Source organism: Macaca nemestrina, chromosome 4 (assembly GCF_043159975.1).
Source record: "Macaca nemestrina isolate mMacNem1 chromosome 4, mMacNem.hap1, whole genome shotgun sequence".
Classification (NCBI taxonomy): Eukaryota; Metazoa; Chordata; class Mammalia; order Primates; family Cercopithecidae; genus Macaca; species Macaca nemestrina.
In genome coordinates this window covers 189,133,767-189,154,690 of record NC_092128.1, presented here as the reverse complement: position 1 = coordinate 189,154,690, position 20,924 = coordinate 189,133,767, and the positions used below count along the sequence as shown (strand labels likewise).

At 53.3% G+C, this 20,924-nt stretch overlaps 3 protein-coding genes and 1 long non-coding RNA gene across 21 annotated transcripts in view; 3 read left to right on the top strand and 1 right to left on the bottom strand.

Annotated features, from left to right (window-relative positions):
- The window catches only part of C4H21orf58 (chromosome 4 C21orf58 homolog), a 19,270-nt gene extending 11,869 nt beyond the window's left edge, over positions 1–7,401 (top strand). The window contains exons 6-8 of one of the 5 annotated variants that reach the window (XM_011725738.3): positions 5,482–5,573; positions 5,906–6,060; positions 6,344–6,477. In XM_011725738.3, coding sequence (XP_011724040.3) covers positions 5,482–5,573; positions 5,906–6,058 — 245 coding nt within the window. In that variant the 3' untranslated portion in view covers positions 6,059–6,060; positions 6,344–6,477. Of the gene's footprint in view, positions 1–3,803; positions 6,061–6,343; positions 6,478–7,270 lie in introns of those variants that run through there. The other 4 variants (XM_071095885.1, XM_071095888.1, XM_071095887.1 and 1 more) reach the window with 4 other exon arrangements.
- LOC105472473 (ybeY metalloendoribonuclease) lies at positions 6,597–20,789 on the bottom strand. 14 transcript variants are annotated; one of them, XR_011622900.1, is made up of 7 exons: positions 20,337–20,646; positions 19,956–20,209; positions 15,384–15,512; positions 12,660–12,728; positions 8,089–8,258; positions 7,506–7,809; positions 6,597–6,731 (listed from the first exon to the last, which is right to left on the bottom strand). XR_011622900.1 is itself a non-coding variant. In XM_071095890.1 (6 exons), the coding sequence occupies exons 2-6, from the start codon at positions 20,163–20,165 to the stop codon at positions 7,566–7,568; spliced, it is 822 nt and encodes a 273-aa protein (XP_070951991.1). In that variant the 5' UTR covers positions 20,166–20,209; positions 20,660–20,789; the 3' UTR covers positions 7,233–7,565. The 14 variants fall into 14 exon arrangements, 11 of the variants coding, with proteins under 11 accessions (XP_070951991.1, XP_070951990.1, XP_011724029.2 ...); XM_071095890.1 differs by lacking the exons at positions 6,597–6,731; positions 20,337–20,646 and adding an exon at positions 20,660–20,789 and having other exon boundaries at positions 7,233–7,809; XM_071095889.1 differs by lacking the exon at positions 6,597–6,731 and having other exon boundaries at positions 7,233–7,809.
- LOC139363029 (uncharacterized) lies at positions 10,602–14,807 on the top strand. The gene is made up of 3 exons (XR_011622903.1): positions 10,602–10,960; positions 14,144–14,299; positions 14,682–14,807. It is a non-coding gene; the product is annotated as an uncharacterized lncRNA (long non-coding RNA).
- The window catches only part of MCM3A (minichromosome maintenance complex component 3 associated protein), a 54,005-nt gene continuing 53,771 nt past the window's right edge, over positions 20,691–20,924 (top strand). Inside the window, exon 1 of the mRNA XM_071095883.1 lies at positions 20,691–20,924. The gene's annotated coding sequence lies outside the window, so the exon portion shown is untranslated.

Below are 20,924 nucleotides of genomic sequence, written 5' to 3'. Positions count from 1 at the left end.
CGCCTGTAATCCCAGTATTTTGGGAGGCTGAGATGGGAGGATTGCTTGAGCTCAGGAGTTTCAGACCAGCCTGGGCAACATGGTGAAACCCCATCTCTACAAAAAAATACAAAAATTAGCCAAGTGTCGGGTGCATGCCTGTAGTCCCAGCTACTTGGGAGGCTGAGGTGGAAGGATCGCTTGAACCCAGGATGTGGAGCCTGCAGTGAGCTGTGATTGTGCCGCTGCACTGCAGTCTGGGCAACAGAGTGAAACCTTGTCTCTAAATAAATAAATAAATAAATAAATAAATAAATAAATGGAAATACATTCGCAAGAAAGTAAATACTGAGGGAGTTTGCCTAATAACTGTTCTAAAGTAATTTGTAAAATATTTATATTTTTTTGACATGGGAATATCGCTCTGTCGCCAGGCTGGGGTGCAGTGGTGCGATCTTAGCTCACTGCAACCTCCACCTCTCAAGCAGTTCTCCTGCCTCAGCCTCCTGAGTAGCTGGGACTACAGGCATGAGCCACCACACCTGGCTAATTTTTGTATTTTTAGTAGAGATGGGGTTTCACCATGTTGGCCAGGATGGTCTCGATCTCTTGACCTCATGATCCACCTGCCTCAGCCTCCCAAAGTGCTGGGATTACAGGCGTGAGCCACCGTGCCCGGCCCTACCCTTACTTTTAAATGCAAGTTTGCTGCGAATTCAAATCTAGATTGATAGTCATTTTCTCTCACCACTTTCTAAGGACTCTGTGATTGCACTGGGCATGCCCAGATAATCCAGGATTATGTTCCCATCTCATGAGTCTTACTTTTTTCTGAATCACAGCATTGCTATATCACCTAGGCTGGTCCAAAACCCCTGGCTTCAAGCAATCTCCCACCTCAGCCTCCCAAGTAGCTGGGATTACAGCACCCAGCACTCAAGATTCTTTTTTTAAAAGTTAATTTACAGCATGGCACAGTGGCTCATATCTGTAATCCCAGCACTTTGGGAGACTGAGGCGGGTGGATCACCTGAGCCTATGAGTTCAAGACCAGCCTGGGCAACATATTGAAACTTCGTCTCTACAAAACATATCAAAATTAATTGGGTATGGTGGCATGTGCCTGTGGTCCCAGCTACTTGGGAGGATAAGATGGGAAGATCCCTTGAGCCCAGGAGGTCCATGCTGCAGTGAGCTGTGTTCACACCAGGGCGCCCCAGCTTGGGCAACAGAGTGAGACCCTGTCTCAAAAAAAAAAAAAAAGATTAATTTGTAATTTAAAAAAAAACAAAAAAACATGTAACTTTACCATTGCGACCACTTATTAAGTGCAAAGTTCAGTAGTGTTAACTATAGTCACTGCTGTGCCGCAGAACATTTTTATCTTGCAAATCTCAAACTCCGCCCATCGGACTACATCACCCCCCCACCCCCGCCACTGCCTGGCAACCACCGTCCTGTGTTCTGTTTCTATGAGTTCAACTGTGTTCCATGTGTCATATGAGTGGAGTCACACAGTATTTGTCTTTGTGACTGGCTTATTTCACTTAGTATGATGTCCTCAAGGTTCACCCACATGACAGCAGGTCGCAGATGAGTAATAGTCCATTGCATGGCTAGACCGTTTCTGCATCCGTTTATCCACTCATGGACACGTGGGTTGCTTCTGTCCCCGCTCAGGATTCCCAGCTTACATCTGCACAGGCCTTTTTGCCCTCTAATGGAACGCATGCCTAGGACTGAAACGGCTGGGTCAGGAAATACAGCCGTGCAGTCTCCCAAAAGGTTTGTGCCCATTTACACTCCACATACATGAATGAGAATTTCAGTCGCCAGAGCACTTCACCAACACTTGGTATTTTCAGACTTTTCATTTTTGGCAGCTTGGTGGGCATGTTATAGAAGTTCATTCTGGTTTAATTTGCATTTCACTCTTTCCTATATTTATTGGCCAGTTGTTTTTGTTTTTTGAGGTTTTTTTTGTAAGAGACAGGGTCTCACTCCATTGCCCAGGCTGGAGTGCAGTGGTGTGATCATACCTCACTGCAGCCTCCAACTTCTGGGCTCAAGCATTCTTCCCACCTCAGCCTCCTGAGTAGCTGGGACTACAGGCACATTCAGCTAATTAAACAAATTTTGTGTAGCCGGGCACGGTGGCTCACGCCTGTAATCCCAGCACTTTATGAGGCCGAGGTGGGTGGATCACGAGGTCAGGAGATCGAGACCATCCTGGCTAATACTGTGAAACCCCGTCTGTACTGAAAATACAAAAATAAAATTAGCTGGGCGTGGTGGTGGGTGCCTATAGTCCCAGCTACTCAGGGGGCTGAGGCAGGAGAATGGCGTGAACCTGAGAGGTGGAGCTTGCAGTGAGCGGAGATCGTGCCACTGCACTCCAGCCTGGGTGACGGAGCGGGACTCCGCCTCGAAAAAAACAGACAACAAAAAAACCCCCAGCACTTTGGGAGGCCGAGGTGGGCGGATCACGAGGTCAGGAGATCAAGACCATCCTGGCTAACACGGTGAAACCCCGTCTCTACTAAAAATACAAAAAATTAGCTGGGCGTGGTGGCAGGTGCCTGTAGTCCCAGCTACTCAGGAGGCCGAGGCAGGAGAATGGCATCAACCTGGGAGGCAGAGCTTGCAGCGAGCCGAGATCACGTCACTGCACTCCAGCCTGGGCAACAAAGCAAGACTCCATCTCAAAAAAAAAAAAAAATTGTGTAGAGATGAGGTCTTGCCAGGTTGCCCAGACTGGCGTCAGCTCCTGGTCTCAAGGACTTCCCCCGTCTCGGTCTCCCAAAGTGCGGGCATCACAGGCATGAGCCACCATGCCTGGCCTTGGCTACTTGAATATCCTTTTTTGTGAAGTGTCCATTTAAGTAATTTGCCCATTTTTCTTTCAGACTGTCTGCCTGCCTTATTGGTTTCTAGGGATTCTTTATAAGTTCTTTAATGAGTCCTTTTTTGATACATGTATTTTGAGTATTCCATCCTTCTTGTGGTTGCCTTTTCAGTCTCTTCATGGTGTCTGTGGATGAACACGTTTTATTATTTATTTTTTGGGGAGATAGTATCTCGCTGTTACCCAGGCTACCCAGGCTAGAGTTCAGGGGCATGCATGATCACGGCTCCCTGCAGCCTTGAACTCCTGGGCTCAAGCGATCCTCCTACCTCAGCCTCCTGAGTAGCTGGGACTACAGGCGTGCACCACGACAACTGGCTTAGATGTTTTAGTGTTTTTGTTTTTGTTTTTTTTGAGATGGAGTTTCAATCTCGTCCAGGCTAGAGTGCAGTGGCACGATCTTAGCTCACTGCAACCTCTGCCTCACGGGTTCAAGCGATTCTGCCTCAGCTACTCCCAAGTAGCTGGCATTACAGGCTTGAGCCACCACGCCTGGCTAATTTTTGTATTTTTAGTAGAGACAGGGTTTTGCTTGTCTCGAACTCCTGACCACAGGTGGTCCACCCAACTGGGCCTCTCAAAGGGCTGGGATTATAGGCCTGAGCCACTGCACCAGGCCTTTTTTCTTTTTTCTTTTTTTTTTTTTGAGACGGAGTCTCACTCTGTCACCCAGGCTGGAGTGCAGTGGCGTGATCTCAGCTCACTGCAAGCTCTGCCTCCCAGGTTCATGCCATTCTCCTGCCTCAGCCTCCCGAGTAGCTGGGACTACCAGCGCCTGTCACCACGCCCGGCTAATTTTTGTGTTTTTAGTAGAGACGGGGTTTCACCATGTTAGCCAGGATGGTCTTGATCTCCTGACCTCGTGATCCACCTGCCTTGGCCTCCCAAAGTGCTGGGATTACAGGCGTGAGCCACCGCGCCCAGCCGCTTTTTTTCTTTTGAGACGGAGTCTCGCTCTGTTGTCCAGGCTGGCATGCACTGTCGCCATCTTAGCTCACTGCAACCTCTGCCACTTGGGTTCAAGCAATTCTCTTGCCTCAGCCTCCCAGCTAGCTGAGATTACAGATGCCCACCACCACGCCCTGCTAATTTTTGTATTTTTAGTAGAGATGGGGTTTTGCCATGCTGACCAGGCTGGTCTCAAACTGCTGACCTCAGGTGATCCACCTGCCTCGACCTCCCAAAGTGCTGGGATTACAGGTGTGAGGCACCGTGTCTGGCTAATTTTTGTATTTTTAGTAGAGACAGGGTTTTGCCATGTTGGCTAGGCTGGTGTCGAACTCCTGACCTCAGGTGACCCACCCACCTTGGCCTCCCAATGTGCTGGGATTACAGGCGTGAGTCACTGCGCCCGGCCCATCTCATGATCCTTAATGACATCTGCAAAGACTCTTTTTCCAAATAAGGTCACACTCTGAGGTGAGGGGAGACTGAGACATGGACATGCCTTTCTGGGGTCCCCACGCAGCCTGGGGGGAGGAGGTGGGAAGGCAGATGGGAGTAGCCTCCTAAGGAGCTGTGGGGCCCATCACACACCTTTCAACATGCACACCCTCTGACCTAGAGATTCCACAACTCAGAGTACACCCCGGGGACCTGCACGGTGTACAGACAGACTCAGAGCCTGCCCAGGGGACCCGCGCGGTGTACAGACAGACTCAGAGCCTGCCCCGGGGAGCTGTACGGTGTACAGATAGACTCAGGGCACGCCCCGGGGAGCCGTACCATGTACAGACACACTCAGAGCCTGCCCCGGGGACCCACATGGTGTACAGGCAGACTCAGAGCCTGCCCCGGGGACCCGCACGGTGTACAGACACACTCAGGGCACGCCCCAGGGACCCGCACGGTGTACAGACACACTCAGAGCCTACCCTGGGGACCCGCACGGTGTACAGACACACTCAGGGCACGCCCTGGGGAGCCACACCATGTACAGACACACTCAGAGCCTGCCCCTGGGACCTGCACGGTGTACAGACACACTCAGAGCCTGCCCCGGGGACCCGCACGGTGTAGACAGACTCAGGGCACGCCCCGGGGACCCGCACGGTGTACAGACAGACTCAGGGCATGCCCCGGGGAGCCGCACGGTGTACAGACACACTCAGGGCACGCCCCAGGGACCCGCACGGTGTACAGACAGACTCAGAGCCTACCCTGGGGACCCGCATGGTGTACAGACACACTCAGGGCACGCCCTGGGGAGCCACACCATGTACAGACACACTCAGAGCCTGCCCCTGGGACCCGCACGGTGTACAGACAGACTCAGAGCCTGCCCCGGGGACCCGCACGGTGTAGACAGACTCAGGGCACGCCCCGGGGACCCGCGCGGTGTACAGACAGACTCAGGGCATGCCCCGGGGACCCGCGCGGTGTACAGACAGACTCAGGGCATGCCCCGGGGAGCCGCACGGTGTACAGACACACTCAAAGCACGCCCCGGGGGAGCTGCACCGTGTACAGACTCAGGGCACGCCCCGGGGACCTGCACAGTGTAGACACACGTGTTCTCTGGTCCTATAACATGCTCTATCACTTTAACAAATATGAGAAACAGAAGCTTTCTTCAGGGTCCCCGTGTCTCCCTACAGACATGGTGGAGCTGCTGCTGCTGCAGAACGCACAGGTGCACCAGTTGGTCCTGCAGAACTGGATGCTCAAGGCCCTGCCCCCAGCCCTACAGGTAGGTTCAGCCCCTAGCAGACCCCAAAGTCAAGGAAACACAGGGTCTGAGTGGTTTTTCCTCTGGAAATTTCTGCATCTGTGTAGCTCTGAAAGGGCGTTCCTGGCTCAGGTCTGCAGTCTGGCCGTGAAGCCCCCATCCCCATCGAGTCTCAGCCAGATGAGGAATGGGTTGCACAATTTGGGACTGGGGAGGGGCCTCCTCTGGAAGGATGCTTAGACCCCTGCCATCCTGCCTATCACACGGAACCCGGCCCCAGTTAGGAACAGGGCAGGAGTGGAGGTGGGGAGCAACCTGGGCCGCATCCTGAGCTGCAGGTGTGTCTGTGGCAGGACCCGTCATGTGTGCCCCCGGGGGTCCCACGAGCTGCCAGGCCAAGGCTGCCCGTCGTGCACCACCACCACCACCACCATGCTGCGTGGCCACCTGGGGCCGCCACTGTCCTCCAGCCCGCCCCCAGCCCGTGGACGCCCGGCCCACCCTGAGTGTGAGTCACAGAGACCCTGGCCGGGGCACCCTCCACCCCCAGGCTTCCTCAGGGCTGTGGGCTGTGGCGGGTCCATGGAAAGGAGCAGGGGGAGACCCTGCTGCCCCCTAGAGTGGCCACGTGAGTGTGGACCGCAGGCCCCTCCGGGGGAAGCTGGGCAGGCTCGCTTTCTGGCCACAGGGCTATTCCAGGGGGCATCCTTTGCTCTGGGACCCCTGCAGTGAGGGGCCTGTGAACCCGCGCAGGGCAGCAGCCCCTCCCAGGGACCCTTCCTTTCCTGTAGTGTGGCGCCGGCCCACCTGGGAGCCTCAGGTCCCCCTCTTCCATCACGGAGGTAAAGTTGAGGCCGTGGACACTACCAGACTGATGATCCTGAAATAAAGATTTCATCCGGAAAGAGTTTAAGAAAACCTCAGCTCAGAAGCCAGAATCGGGAAGATCAATAGCTTTAGCCACATGGAATGTAAACATCCTGATGGGAAAAATACCACAAAGTCAAATTTAGTAACTAGGGACACCCGTTTATCACAGCTGTGGAGCAGACTCCCACTAAAGAAGTAGCGGTGCATGGTTCAATGCCTGTAGTCCCAGCATTTCAGAGGCTGAGGCAGGAGGATCACTTGAGCTCAGGAATTCAAGACCAGCCTGGGTCACATAACAAGACCCCGTCTCTACAAAAAGTAAATTAAAAAAACTAGTCAGGTGTGGTGATATGCACCTGTGATCTCAGCGGTTCTGGAGGCTGAGATGGGAGGATTGCTTGAGCCCAGGAGTTAGAAGCTGCAGTGAGCTGTGATGGAACCACTGCACTCTAGCCTGGACCACAGAGCAAGCCCCTGTCTCAAAAAATAAAATAAAAAAGTGAAAGAAGCAAGCTGTGTGTCACGTGATCCCTTTTGAGTTTAAAAAACAAACAAACGGAGAGTGCTAATGCTATAAATGCAGAGATCTCTACGTGCTGGTTTGCACCGCTCTCGTTCCTGTAAAGCAAAGGTGAGTGCTGGGCAGTGGAGGGGTGGCTTCCTGTCCTCAGTTCAGTTTCCTTCTGTGCTATGGGATTTCTTACCATGTGGATAGGCTACCTTGACTATTTCTTTTCTTTACTTTTTTTGTTACTTTTTTTATTGGGTGCAATTATGTTTCTTTGCTCTTTTAATGTTATTTACATATTTTTAAGTATTTATATAAGCTTTCATTCACCTCCCATTAGCACAGATTCCTTCATTCCTGAAGTTCCGCACAAGGAGGAACCCTGTCCCCGTGCTTCCATCCTTGAAAGTTTGCCGGTAGGAGACAGGATGGCCAGAGTTGCCACTGAGCTGCAGGGGCCTCCGCTCTGGCTGACCCGGCCTCAGAGCTCCCCAGGGAGAGCCACGTGGTGCCCACATGGATGGACGGGTGTGAGCACCAAAGAGCCCAGCACAGCTACTGGCAGTAACACTCACTTCTCTCAAAACCATCTTTTCCTGCCTCTTGAAGGTGATTCCGGAGACTCTGTGCTCCCGTTAAAAGCTCAAACCAAAGCTCTGACTCCGTTTCCTCTTTTCAGAGTGACTTTCTAGCATGGCATTTCTCTTTCCTTCTATTAAATATTTCCCAACCGAATTTTTCATACAACAGAGGGAAGAAATGTCACAGGAAGTGGTGGTCTTTGGATGGCCTGGTCTTGCTGGGTTCACAGGGATGAAGGGCTCTGGCGTCCCGAGTGTCCGGTTAGGGCACAGCTGGACTGGCTTAGCCTTGACTGGCCTGCAGGAGGGGTGGGGTCACGCCTGAGGGTGGGGCAGGGGATGAGTTCACCCCCATATGCAGTCCCCCCTTGGTCCACCTTGGTCCCCCTGGGTGGGCTGAAGAGCTCAGAGCAGGCCCTGAAAGTGGACTTGGGCTGCTTGGCAGGGGTTTGGGGGTCTGGGTGCCTGGTACCTGGTAGTTAGGAGTGGGGGCTTCTCATGGCCACACCTCCTTGCCTGTGGTCAGGAGAGCGGGGCGGGGGGTGGTAGGTGGGGGTTCAGGGCATACTGTACACACCTGTACACCTGATAAGGTGGGTGACACTCATTGAGAGAGGTTGAAGATGACCCAGGGACCAAGGCAGCACATACACGTGGGGCAGAGCCCCCACGGGGCCAGCAGATCTGCAGATTTAATGCAACTCCAGTCAAGAATCCAGATTCTTTCTGGCACGCGAGGAGCTGAATCTGGGACACATACAGAAGGTGAAGGGCTGGGTGACTCCGGGAGCAGAAGGATGAGGAGGGACCTGCTCTGATGATCCTGTGGCTTGCAAGAGGGTCCAGAATCAGGACAGTGTGACTGGGGACAGGCTGGGCAGTGGTGACCCGTGAGCCCCCACTCCCAACTCCCAAGTTCCTAGAGTAGGACACTGCCCTGCATGGGTAAGAGGTGATGCTACTGCTGCCTGGGCCACGGGCAGCTCTTCCTCAGGTTTAGGTCAGTAGGGCATTTGCTCACATTCCCTAAAGAAAGAAAGGGTTGGGGCCAGGCACGGTGGCTCACACCTATAATGCCAGCGCTTTGGGAGGCCCAGGTGGATCGATCACTTGAGTTCAGGAATTTGAGCCCAGCCTGGCCAACATAGTGAAACCCTGTCTCTACTAAAAAATACAAAAATTAGCCAGGCGTGGTGGCACACACCTGTAGTACAAGCTACCTGGGAGGCTGAGGCAGGAGAATCACTCCAAAAAAAAAAAACAAAACATGATTGAGCTGGGCACGGTGTGGTGGCTCACACCTGTAATCCCAGCACTTTGGGAGGCTGAGGTGGGCAGACTACTTGAGGTCAGGAGTTCAAGCCTAGCCTGGTCAACACAGTGAAACCCTGTCTCTACAAAAACACAAAAATTAGCCGGGCATAGTGGTGCACACTTATAGTCCCAGCTGCTTGGGAGGCTGAGGCAGGAGAATGGCTTGAGCCCAGGAGGCAGAGGGTACAATGAACCGAGATTGCACCTCTGCACTCCAGCCTGGGCAACAAAGCAAGACTCTATCTCAAAAACAAAACAGGCCAAGCACGGTGGCTCACGCCTATAATCCCGGCACTTTGGGAGGCCAAGGTAGGCGGATCACGAGGTCAGGAGATGGAGACCATCCTAGATAACACGGTGAAACCCTGTCTCTACTAAAAATACAAAAATATTAGCCAGACGTGGTGGCGGGCACCTGTAGTCCCAGCTACTCGGGAGGCTGAGGCAGGAGAATAGCATGAACCCAGGAGGCAGAAGTTGCAGTCAGCTGAAATCATGCCACTGCACTCCAGCCTGGGCAACAGAGCGAGACTCTGTCTCAAAAACAAAACAAAACTAAAAAAACCAGGGTTGTGTTCAATAATACATATAAATACTTCCAACCAGTAATACCTCCAAATCAAAAAAAAGAAAAACCAGTAAAAAGGGCAGAAGACACAAGCAGTCCCTTACAGCAGAGGGGATGAAGAGAGAGGCCGGGTGCAGTGGCTCACGCCTGTAATCCCAGCACTTTGGGAGGCTGAGGCAGATGGGTCATGAGGTCAGGAGATCAAGACCATCCTGGCCAACATAGTGAAACCCTGTCTCTACTAAAAATACAACAACAACAAAAAATTTGCTGGGCGTGGTGGTACATGCCTGTAGTCCCAGCTACTCGGGAGGCTGAGGCAGGAGAATCGTTTGAACCTGGGAGGCAGAGGTTGCAGTCAGAAATCATGCCACTGCACTCCAGCCTGGGCGACAGAGTAAGACTATGTCTTAAAAAAAGAAAGGTCGGGCGCGGTGGCTCAAGCCTGTAATCCCAGCACTTTGGGAGGCCGAGACGGGCGGATCACGAGGTCAGGAGATCAAGACCATCCTGGCTAACCCGGTGAAACCCCGTCTCTACTAAAAAATACAAAAAACTAGCCGGGCGAGGTGGCGAGCGCCTGTAGTCCCAGCTACTCGGGAGGCTGAGGCAGGAGAATGGCGTAAACCTGAGAGGCGGAGCTTGCAGTGAGCTTAGATCCGGCCACTGCACTCCAGCCTGGGCGACAGAGCAAGACTCTGTCTCCAAAAAAAAAAAAAGAAAAAAGAAAAAAGAAAAAATAGATGAAGAGATAGCCTCATTGACGGTGGGACACATGGCAGCCCCAGCACACATCAGAGACCCTGTCCACCAGAGGGCTGGGACCACCCAGGCTGGGTCTGGGCCCCAGGGTCACTGGCTATGGGCTGCTGGGGGCACTAGTGGCCCAGCTCTGCAGTCGTGTCTGGGCACTACCCAGTAAAGCCAGACCCCCACGTCCTCAGCCCCCAGGAATTCCCAAGAAGCCCTGAGCGCCCCAGGATGTGCACAGAGGCTCCTGGGGCTGGGTTCTAACAGCAAACAGGAACCTCCAAAATCCCGCCCACAGCTGGCAGGTCTCCAGGCCTCTCAGTCTCTTAAGGGCTTTTGAATGTGAATCCCAACTGTGTGCTCTTGTTACAAGCTTGGATTAAAGCTGACTGTTTTCTATTTTCACCAGTACTTTTTCGACATTAAGCTAGTTCCACGGTAAACAGAACGCTCTCCATGGAAGGGCGCGGTGGTGCAGCGACTTCAGGAACAGAGGGACCTGGCCTGTGTTCCTAAGGGGACAAGTCCAGGCTAAGACAGGACGCAAGTCCAGTGGAAAGGCATTTTCATGACCCTAAATCATTTTACAGGACAAACAGATGATCAGAATAGTAGCCCCAGATTTTAGGGCTCACGAGGGTCTCTGAGGTGCTGCTCCGAGGCCTCCCCATGGCCCGGCTAGAGCGGTGTCGGTGGCCAGGGGGCCGGGTCGGGAGGCCCGGGGGAACCAGCGCCCTTGCGACGCGCTGCCCTGATGAAGTCGCCTGCGCTGGCGCTGAAACGCCAGGGTTTACTCGAATATCCGAATACTCAGGAGGTAAAGCAGGAAATACTGACGCAAGAGCCTTTTCTATGGAAGGACGGGCTGCGGGACCCAAACCCCTCGAGCCCCTTCCTCTCCGGGGGCGCAGGCTCCGGGCAGGGACCCCCGGGAAGGACGCGGGCTCCGGGCAGGGACCCCCGGGAAGGACGCGGGCTCCGGGCAGGGACCCCCGGGAAGGGCGCGGGCTCCGGGCAGGGACCCCCGGGAAGGGCGCGGGCTCCGGGCAGGGACCCCCGGGAAGGGCGCGGGCTCCGGGCAGGGACCCCCGGGAAGGGCGCGGGCTCCGGGCAGGGACCCCCGGGAAGGGCGCGGGCTCCGGGCAGGGACCCTCGGGAAGGGCGCGGGCTCCGGGCAGGGACCCCCGGGAAGGGCGCGGGCTCCGGACAGGGACGGGTAAGAGGCGAGCGCTGCGTGGTGCTCCCAGGCGGGGGCCACGCGTTCCCGGAACTCCGGACGCCCTCTCGATGCCACGGCTCGGAACCGTCTTATTTACAATTATGAAAAATACCCAACGTGCTGTGAAAGAAATGAGAGGAAGTTCCCCCCGTATATTCATTTGTTATTTATCTGTGTGGGACCCCGGCTCCCCGCAGCCCCCACCCCTGCCCCGTCCTGCTTTCAGCTCCCTCCGAAGAGGTCCCGGGTCAGGGGCTGCAGCCGGGTCCCAGTGCGTCGGCCCAGCTCGTCCAGCACCGCCTTCTCCTTCTGGAACATCTGGAAGGAACGAAGCGCGCTGGGCCCTCCCCAGGGAAGGGGTCCGCGCCCCACTCTCAGGGGTCGCCTCCTCGGGACGCCCCTCCCACAGGGTTTGGGGGAACCTGGCCGCCCGCGCGGCTCTAGCTCAGGCCGAAGGGCGGGACCCGCCTCCTGGCATCTTAACCAGGACCTGAGCTCAGCGAGTGCCCACAGGCTGGGAGAAGAAGCGGGGCTGCAAGAGGGAAGGGGAGCGCGGGAGGGGGAAGTGGGGAGGGGGAGGAGCGCTCACTGCAACCTCCGCCTCCTGGGTTCAAGCGATTCGCCTGCCTCAGCCTCCCGAGTAGCTGGGATTACAGGCGCCCGCCACCACGCCCGGCTAATTATTGTATTTTTAGTAGAGACAGGGTTTCACCATGTTGGCCAGGCTGATCCCGAACTCCTGACCTCAAGTGATCCACCCTCCTCGGCCTCCCAAAGTGCTGGGATTACCGGCGTGAGCCACTGCCCCCAGCGAACTTTTTCTTTTTTTAATGAAAAAGGTTTTTCATGACTTTCACAGAAGCGGATGGTTTGCTTACCAACACAGGATTGTGTGCGTGTTAACCACGTGGACCGCAGCCCGCGTGGGCCTCTGTAGACAGAGCGCCTGGGCCTGGGGGAAACCAACCTTGAATTCACTTAGTGCAGAGCTCCCGCCCCGCCCCGGGTCTGGCCTAGTCTCTAGCTGACTGGACGTTTTTGACCAAGCACCACTTGCTAGTGTCAGCTGTGGCTCTCGGCCTCTGCACACAGACCGCTTTTCTTAGTGAACACATTCAGCTGGAAGTATCTGGGGAGCCCCGTGTTGAAAGCAAGCATCTGAGTCATTTTTCCAAGGGCAGGTCTGAGGTCCAGTTTCTGCGGGGGTGGTCAGGATGGAGGGTGGGGGCTGGCAGGGGCCTGGGGCAGCCTCCTTCCCCCACACACCCCCTGGGTAGCGGGAGGATGGGCTCCTTACCTGTTGCCACTCCGCCTCCGTGCTGTGTGTGAAGCCCAGCAAGTGACAGAGTCCATGGGTGGCCGTCACCTGTCAGAATAATTTGAAACCGGCTCAGAGGATGACCCCACAGGAAGCTGCCCCTTCAGGGACACCCCAGGGCCACAGGCTGCTCTTGGTGCATGGCTGCAGGACCCCAGGGCTGCTGTGAGACCCCCGCGCAGGAATCACAGGCACTCGGCCTCAGCTCCCTTCCATCTAAAAGGGAAAGCAGGCAAGCCCCTTTCAGACTCTTTAGTCAATGTGGAGTGCTGTTCGGCCGCACTGTGCTGGGGAGGGCCCCCAGGATGGAGCTGTCCAGCCACAGGAGTAATGGACAAGGAGGGTGGATTATGAAGAAGTGAGGAGGGGTGGGTGCCGCAAGGTTGGGGGGTAGTGGGGCACCGGCCGGGGTGGCCTCCCTGCCCTAAGAGGGACGAGGCAAGGGCACAGTCCACACCCCAGGCCCAACCCCTAGGAGGGGCAGTGCCCCAGTTAGAGGGCGGGGCCTCCAGTGGCCCCTGATTTTACTGAACACTGTGGGTAGAGCTTTGGTGCACAGGCAGCACAGGGAGTGGAGAAGAGGTATGAAGGCACAGGGCAAGGGAGGTGCAACTGCTGGTGACTCGGGAAGACCCACATTTACCATGTCCTCCTGGAGACAGGGCTGGATTAAAGCCCACAGGGGAGGGGCACCCAGATGGAGCCCAGAGCTGGGGGAGGAGGAAGAGGAGGGAGGGCCTGTGGACCCTGAGCAGGCACAGCACCAAGGGGGCTTATGGAGCCACATGGGCCACAGCAGTAGTACTCCCCTGGGATTTGGGTGGAGGGAGGAGGGAGACCTGGGAGGTGGGTATCCTTGGGGCTGGTGTGAGGCGCCTGGAGACATGAAGGACAAAGCAGGGTACATGGAGGGTGCAGCTGAGAGCCAGCCCTGAGCAGAGAGCTGTCCTGGCCTGTGGCCATGATGATGAAGTCCTGGGATAGTGGACTGGCCCTCCATTCAGGTTAATAGGGAGCCCCACGGAGAGGGCTCTGGGCCCGAGGAAGAAATGCCAGGGGCAGACCAGGGAACAGAATCTCAGGAGGTTTGGGGAAAATGGAAGCAGATGTCCACATGCCCCCCACAGTTGCTGGCCACAGAGATCCCAGGGCTGAATCTCGGGCTGGGCCACTTCCTGTCACTCTCAGAAGCTTCCCCTTCGCCAGCAGGGTATGTGTGGCGGGCACGTCCCACCCAGGTCTGGGGGGAGCAGTTGGCGCCCAGCCCAGGTTCCCGTGTGGCCGTCCCAGCCTTTCACGCTGGGTCTGGCTGGGAAGCTCTGCTTCAAACCACACACATGCACTTGGATCCCCAAGGACGACTCAGGGCATGGCTGTTCAGTCAAAGGAGGCCAAGTCAAGTACGATTCACTCATACATGGCTTTTCAGAATACCTTTTGGTTTTTTTTTTTTTGGCATCAAGCTGCTGAAACCACCTGTGCAAAGATGATGACAGTGAGAGAAGTCTGGCACAGCTGACTCCATCTCAGTCCTGGGCACAGGCCGAGCTAACCACAGGAGGAATTTAATCTAGAGTTTAACTTGCGTGGCTGACTCCACCTCGCTTCTAGTCTCACAGGTTGGCTGTCCCCACTCAGTCCTGGGTACAGGCCAAGTTAACTATGGGAGGAATTTAATCTAGAGTTTAACTTTGAATCAGGAATAGTAATCATCCCTCCCTAAAACGAATCCCCTCCTTGCTCAGGACCGAAACCACCTCTGTAAAGCTAGTGAAGGGCCACAAGATGAGGACAATGGGAGGGGCCTGAATTCTCCTCAGATGTAGGTGTCCTGAGGAGAGCCAGCCAGCAGCTCTTCTTCCCCAGCTTGCCTTGCTCTGATTCCTTGCTGCTCAGGAGTCATGCAGCCAGAGGTCACAAGATTTGTGACTGCCCCAATTGCTCCCCAATAAGATAACGTCAATAGTAGACCTAAGAATGGTCTTTTGGGACGTTTTTCAGACTTTTGAGTGCTGGCAACCTACAGACTCCACCTGGACCTGAGACTCATGACTCAGCTGATTCTGTGGCTCCACCCAGAGGTGGACTCAGCGGACAAAAATCATTTATACCCCATGGTCTGTCCCCAACCAATCAGCAGCACCCATTCCCTAGCCCCTGCCTGCCAAATTGCCCATGAAAACCCTAGCCTCTGAGTTCTCTGGAAGATTGAATAATAACTCGTCTTTCCACTTGGCTAGCTCTGTGTTAAACTCTTTCTCTACTGCAATACAACGGTCTCAGTGAATTGGTTTTGTCTGTTCAGTGGGCAGGAAGAACCCATAGGCGGATTACACTGAGGAGAAACAGATCTGGAAGGTGGTGGAGGCTCCAACCTCTGTACTTCTGGCAGCTCAGAAAGAAGCTGATCCAGCAGGTCTGGGTTAGCTCAACATAGTCTGCTGTACTCCAGAGATAAAAGCTGAGAAGGCTTCTCTGGGAGCTTCTGTGTTTCCACAGCGTGTTCTCTCTCTCCTCCAACTGTCGCATGAGGCATGCAGTTCCTACCCAGCCTGGGTGCTCCTCACACCCTGCTTACAGGTTCTTCCCCCAGTGGCCCTTACGGTACCCATGGACACACAGGATGCAGGGCTGTGATCTCGACCCCTTTGTATGGCCCATGTTCCATGCGCCAGGTTATATGATTTCAGCATCCCCGCTTACAGTCAGGACGTCATTGTAATCTTCATCTTCTTTACACTGATGGAAGATATACTCCACCCCTAGGAAAATGTCTCCCAAATTGTAGTCATCTGGAAATTCAGGCAGGGGAAATTCACCGGCTTTCAGATGCTAAAAAATGAGGAAATGCAGACTTAGAGAACAGGAATCGTAACCCAACCACAGGTTGACAGGTTTCATCCTGGTTATTCCCAAGGCAAATAAGCACTTGCTCTCTGACCAAATCACTTTTTTTTTTTTTTTTTTTGAGACGGAGTTTCGCTCTTGTTGCCCAGGCTGCAGTGGAATGGCACAATCTTGGCTCACTGCAACCTCTGCCTCCTGGGTTCAAGCGATTCTCCTGTCTCAGTCTCCTGAGTAGCTGGGATTACAGGCGCATGCCACCGTGCCCAGTTTATTTTTGTTATTTATTTATTTTTTTGAGACGGAGTTTTGCTCTTGTTGCCCAGGCTGGAGTGTCCACCTCCTGGGTTCAAGCGATTCTCCTGCCTCAGCCTAGCGAGTAGGTGGGACTACAGGTATGCGCCATCACGCTCGGCTAATTTTGTATTTTTAGTAGAGACTGGGTTTCTCCATGTTGGTCAGGCTGGTCTCAAACTCCTGACCTCAGGTGATCCACCCGCCTTGGCCTCCCAAACTGCTGGGATTACAGGCATGAGCCACCGCGCCTGGCCTAATTTTTGTATTTTTTAGTAGAGATGGGGTTTCATGGGTCAGGCTAGTCTCGAACTCCTGACCTCAGGTGGTCTGCCTGCCTCGGCCTCCCTGAGTGCTGGGATTACAGGCGTGAGCCACTGTGCCAGCCACCCAAATCATTCGAAAGCTGCATGTCTAAGGCCAGGGTAGCAGCTGGGTCTGTGGCAGGGTGGGTTGCCCAGCCAACTGTACACAAGTGCCCTGAATTGTTTCCATTGTGAAAATCATCAGAATAGCCAGGCGTGGTGGTTCATACCTGTAATCCCAGCACTTTGGGAGGCTGAGGTGGGCAGATCACGAGGTCAGGGGTTTGACACCAGCCTGACCAACATGGTGAAACCCCGTCTCTACTAAAAATACAAAAATTAGCCAGGTGTGATGGCACATGCCTTAACCCAGCTACTCGGGAGGCTGAGGCAGGAGAATCGCTTGAACCCGGGAGGCAGAGGTTGCAGTGAGCCCCTACACTGCGCCATTGCACTCCAGTCTGGCTGACAGAGCAAGACTCCGTCTCAAAAAAAAAAAAAAAAAAAGGAAGTTGTCAGAATCAAAATAGAGCCATTAGGGTTATACAAACAAATCAAAAAACCTGACAAATAGAACTAGGGAAAGCTATGAAGAGAGGATTCTCATACTTTCATACCTGATAACAAAAACTGTCAGTAAAGACTGCAAAAACTGCAACAAAGGCCATGACAACCTTACACAAACACAAAATGCAACCTTGCACAAAGGCTATAACAACTTTACACACACACACACACAATGCAACCTTGCACAAAGGCTATGACAACCTGACAACCTTACACACACACAGAACTTCTGCAAGGATAATCAGCCTAGCAACTGCCTGTCCAACCTTGGATGGGCATTAACCTTGTTATTGATCTTTGTAACCAAGGACCATTATCTCAAAACAATTATTTTTTCCTTTAAAAACCTTTGCCAGGCCGGGCTCAGTGACCCACGCCTATAATCCCAACACTTTGGAAGGCAGAGGCGGGTAGATCACCTGAGGTCAGGAGTTCTAGACCAGCTTGGCCAACATGGTGAAACCCTGACTTTACTAAAAATACAAAAAAAAAAAAAAAAAATTAGCCAGATGTGATGGCGGGCGCCTGTAATCCCAGCTACTCAGGAGGCTGAGGCAGGAGAATCGCTTGAACCTGAGAGGTGGAGGTTGCAGTGAGCCGAGATTGCACTCCAGCCTGGGTGACAGACAGAGCAAGATTCCGTCTCAAAAAAAAAAAAAGAAAAGAAAAAAAAAAACCTTTGCCTTCCTTTACCTCTTTGAATATGCACAGTCTACTATGGCATGTGGTATGTGTATTTTCACTGCAATGCTCTATCCCAAATAAACATCCTTTTCTTTAAAAACCTGTTTGTTGTTTAGGTTGATATCACCTTGTCATATGGCTTTTCATTTCTTTCATCCCTCCCAATGCAGAATCACACAGATCCACAACCTCTACAGAGTTAAACCATCACATGAACACGATTGTATATTTCTGTTCTTTCTACTTGGTATTTTGTCCTAAAGAGTCTTTCACATTTTCCACATAAAGACTATAAAGACCAGCCCACTTAGTTAAGGACTGTTCACACTAAGTCAGTCACCTATGGCTGGATATTTAGGGTGCTCCTTTTATTTTCCTATTACAGAAAACAGTAACTTTTCTTTTTTTGGGACAGGGTCTCACTCTGCGGCCCAGGGTGGATGGAGTGCAGAGGTGCAATCTTGGCTCACTGCAGCCTCAGTTTCTTGAGCTCAGGCGATCCTCTCACCTCAGCCTCCTGAGTAGCTGGGACTACAGGTTTGCACACCACCATGCCCAGCTAATTGTTGTTTTTATTTTTTGTAGAAACAAGGTTTGACTATGTTGCCCAGACTGGTCTTGAACTCCTGGGCTCAAGTGATCCTCCCACCTTAGCTTCCCAAAGTGCTAGGATTATAGGCCCAGCCAATAAATTAACATTTTAAGACATTTTTACATGATTCAGCATTTTCTTTTTTTTTTTTTTTCCTTTGAGACGGAGTCTCTCTGTGTTGCCAGGCTGGAGTACAGTGGCGTGATCTCAGTTCACTGCAACCTCTGACTCCCTGGTTCAAGCGATTTTCCTGCCTCAGCCTCCCGAGTAGCTGGGATTACAGGCACGTGCCACCAAGCCCAGCTAACTTTTTTTGTATTTTTAGTAGAGACGGGGTTTCACCATGTTGGCCAGGATGGTCTCGAACTCCTGACATCATGACCCACCCACCTCGGCCTCCCAAAGTGCTGGGATTACAGGCGTGAGCCACTGTACCCTGCCTCTTCTGTCTTTTGGTTGTCTTGGGTGTGTCACTACTGGACTAAAGGATACGTCTGTTTGAAATGCTCTTGGAGTAGATTTGCCAAGTTGCTTTCCCAAAGGATTGCTCCAATTCCTGCTGCTACAATGTGGGAAGCCTTGAATGAAGTCACGTACAGAATGTAGATAATAACCTGACTGCTATCACATCGAGTCTGTTGGAAATATTTACCCCAGTCTGTTACTTTCAGTGTTGTTTTGATTTTTCCAATGTGCACATATTCATTAACGAATCCCGCTTAAAATTGCAAAAATATTGCAGAAGCACTTTGCTTCTCTCTTTTAATTCACTGAGAGCATTAGGAGGGGAAGGGGGTGGCCGCTAGTCACCTTTTTCTTTTCTTTTTTTTTTTTTCTGAGACAGAGTTTCCCTCTTGTTGCCCAGGCTGGAGTGCAATGGTGCGATCTCGGCTCACTGCAACCTCCACCTCAGGGGTTCAAGCGATTCTCCTGCCTCAGCCTCCCAGGTAGCTAGGATTACAGGCACACTGCGCCCCTCCCCCCACACACCCAGCTAATTTTTTGTGTTTTTAGTAGAGGCAGAGTTTCACCATGTTGGCCAGGCTGATCTCGAACTCCTGACCTCAGGTGATCCACCTGCCTTGGGCTCCCAAAGTGCTGGGATTATCAGCATGAGCCATCACGCCCGGCTGTTACCTTTCTTTTTCTGCTGGCTTACCGGTGTAATTGTGGCCTCTGGGTCACGGCCATCGATCAGTGGAGGCTGAATATACTGCTCTCTCTACTTTTGTGTATATTTGGAAATTTTCAAAATTAAAATTAAAAATCATGTCTGTAATACATATACTTATATGCGCCACAGAGCCTAGCCTATAATATAATTAATACAGGAAATTTAGGCTGGGCGCCGTGGCTCATGCCTGTAATCCCAACACTCTGGGAGGCCGAGGCAGGCAGATCACCTGAGGTCAGGAGTTCAAGAGCAGCCTGGCCAACATGGTGAAACTTCTGTCTCTACTAAAAATACCCCCCCCAAAAAAATTAACCTACTTTGGGAGGCCAAGGTGGGCGGATCACGAGGTCAGGAGATCGAGACCATCCTGGCTAACACGGTGAAACCCCGTCTCTACTACAAATACAAAAAACTAGCCGGGCGCGGTGGCGGGCGCCTGTAGTCCCAGTTACTGGGAGGCTGAGGCAGGAGAATGGCGTAAACCCGGAAGGCGGAGCTTGCAGTGAGCCGAGATCGCGCCACTGCATTCCAGCCTGGGCGACACAGCAAGACTCCGTCTCAAAAAAAAAAAAAAAAAAAAAAAAAAAAAAATAGCCAGGTGTGGTGGCCCACATCTGTAGTCCCACCTACTGGGGAGGCTGAGGCAAAAGAATCACTTGAAGCAGGCAGGGAGGTTGCAGTGAGCCGAGATCGCACCACTGCACTCCAGCCTGGGTGACAGAGCAAGACTCCGTCTTAATTAAAGAAAAAAAAAAAAGACAGGAAATTTACTCTGGGAAGGTAGGCTAGACAAGAGGAACCCTTTTTTTTTTTACCTCATGAAATGGAAAAGAAAGCACATCGGTTGGGACGTTTCTACCTCTGTAGATTCTATTAATGTGCTGAATATTCTTGTTGTCAACACAGATGATCCCCAGGTCAAATTTCTGCACTCCTAAAATCCTCCTTACAATCTCGATCTTACTGCGAAGTGGCGCTCTCCTGATGGGGATGACTCGCTGCAGGTTTCTAATCACCAAACTCATTTCACGAAGAATAACCAGCCCTTTAAAAATGTTTGCAACGGAACCTGGGGTTAAGGTGTGAGAGAAGACCAATCAGTACAAGTGATAACACATTCTGTAAAAATACACATGCACACGCAATCAAATCACTTTATTTGGTGGAACTGATTGAAAAATCTTAAGGTAATTTACATTTACCACAAGGAGGATGCAACAACGAGGGGCTATGGAAGGACGCCGCGGAATCAGGCCGGGACTCCAGGAGGGCGGAGCGGAAGGAGCGGTTCCCAGAGAAGGGACAGGTGCACTGTGCGCGCGGGGCGAGGAGCGCGAGAACGCGGCGGGGTGCGGGGGAGGGACGCGGCGGAGGAGGGAACGGGCTGGAATGGGGAGCACAGAATGGGGGACACAGGTAAGCGCTGGGGCCAGGTCCTCTGGGGTCTGGGGCGCCCGCAGACCGACGGGGGTGAATGCGACGCTCTCGCTTGGGAGACTAGAAACCCGCCCAGACGTACCGATGTCTGGACCCGGCAAAAGGCGCGACAGCGGGCGGACCCTCCCGACCGGAAGCCCCGCCGCCGAGCCGGTTGGGGAGAGCGGAACCGGATCGCAGCGGGCGGGGCGGAACACGGTAGTGCCGAGCGAACCGGAAGTCGGTCCGCGGCGTTTCCTGCCCGCGGAGGGCAGCGCAGAGTATCGCGGCAGCGGCCTGTGTTTGCGCCTCTAGTCCTTCCGAGGGGCCCGAGGGCAGCGCGGGCCTCGGGGTCCTGCGGCTAGACG

Excerpts from the sequence above, each read along its gene's own strand:
- LOC105472473 (XM_071095890.1), bottom strand. The coding sequence starts at position 20,165 with ATGAGTTTGGTGATTAGAAACCTGCAGCGAGTCATCCCCATCAGGAGA. Across the intron at positions 15,513-19,955 it reads TTTCTTTTCCATTTCATGAG|CATCTGAAAGCCGGTGAATT; the intron begins GTAAAAAAAAAA and ends CTCATTTTTTAG. Across the intron at positions 12,729-15,383 it reads ATTACAATGACGTCCTGACT|GTGACGGCCACCCATGGACT; the intron begins GTAAGCGGGGAT and ends TTATTCTGACAG.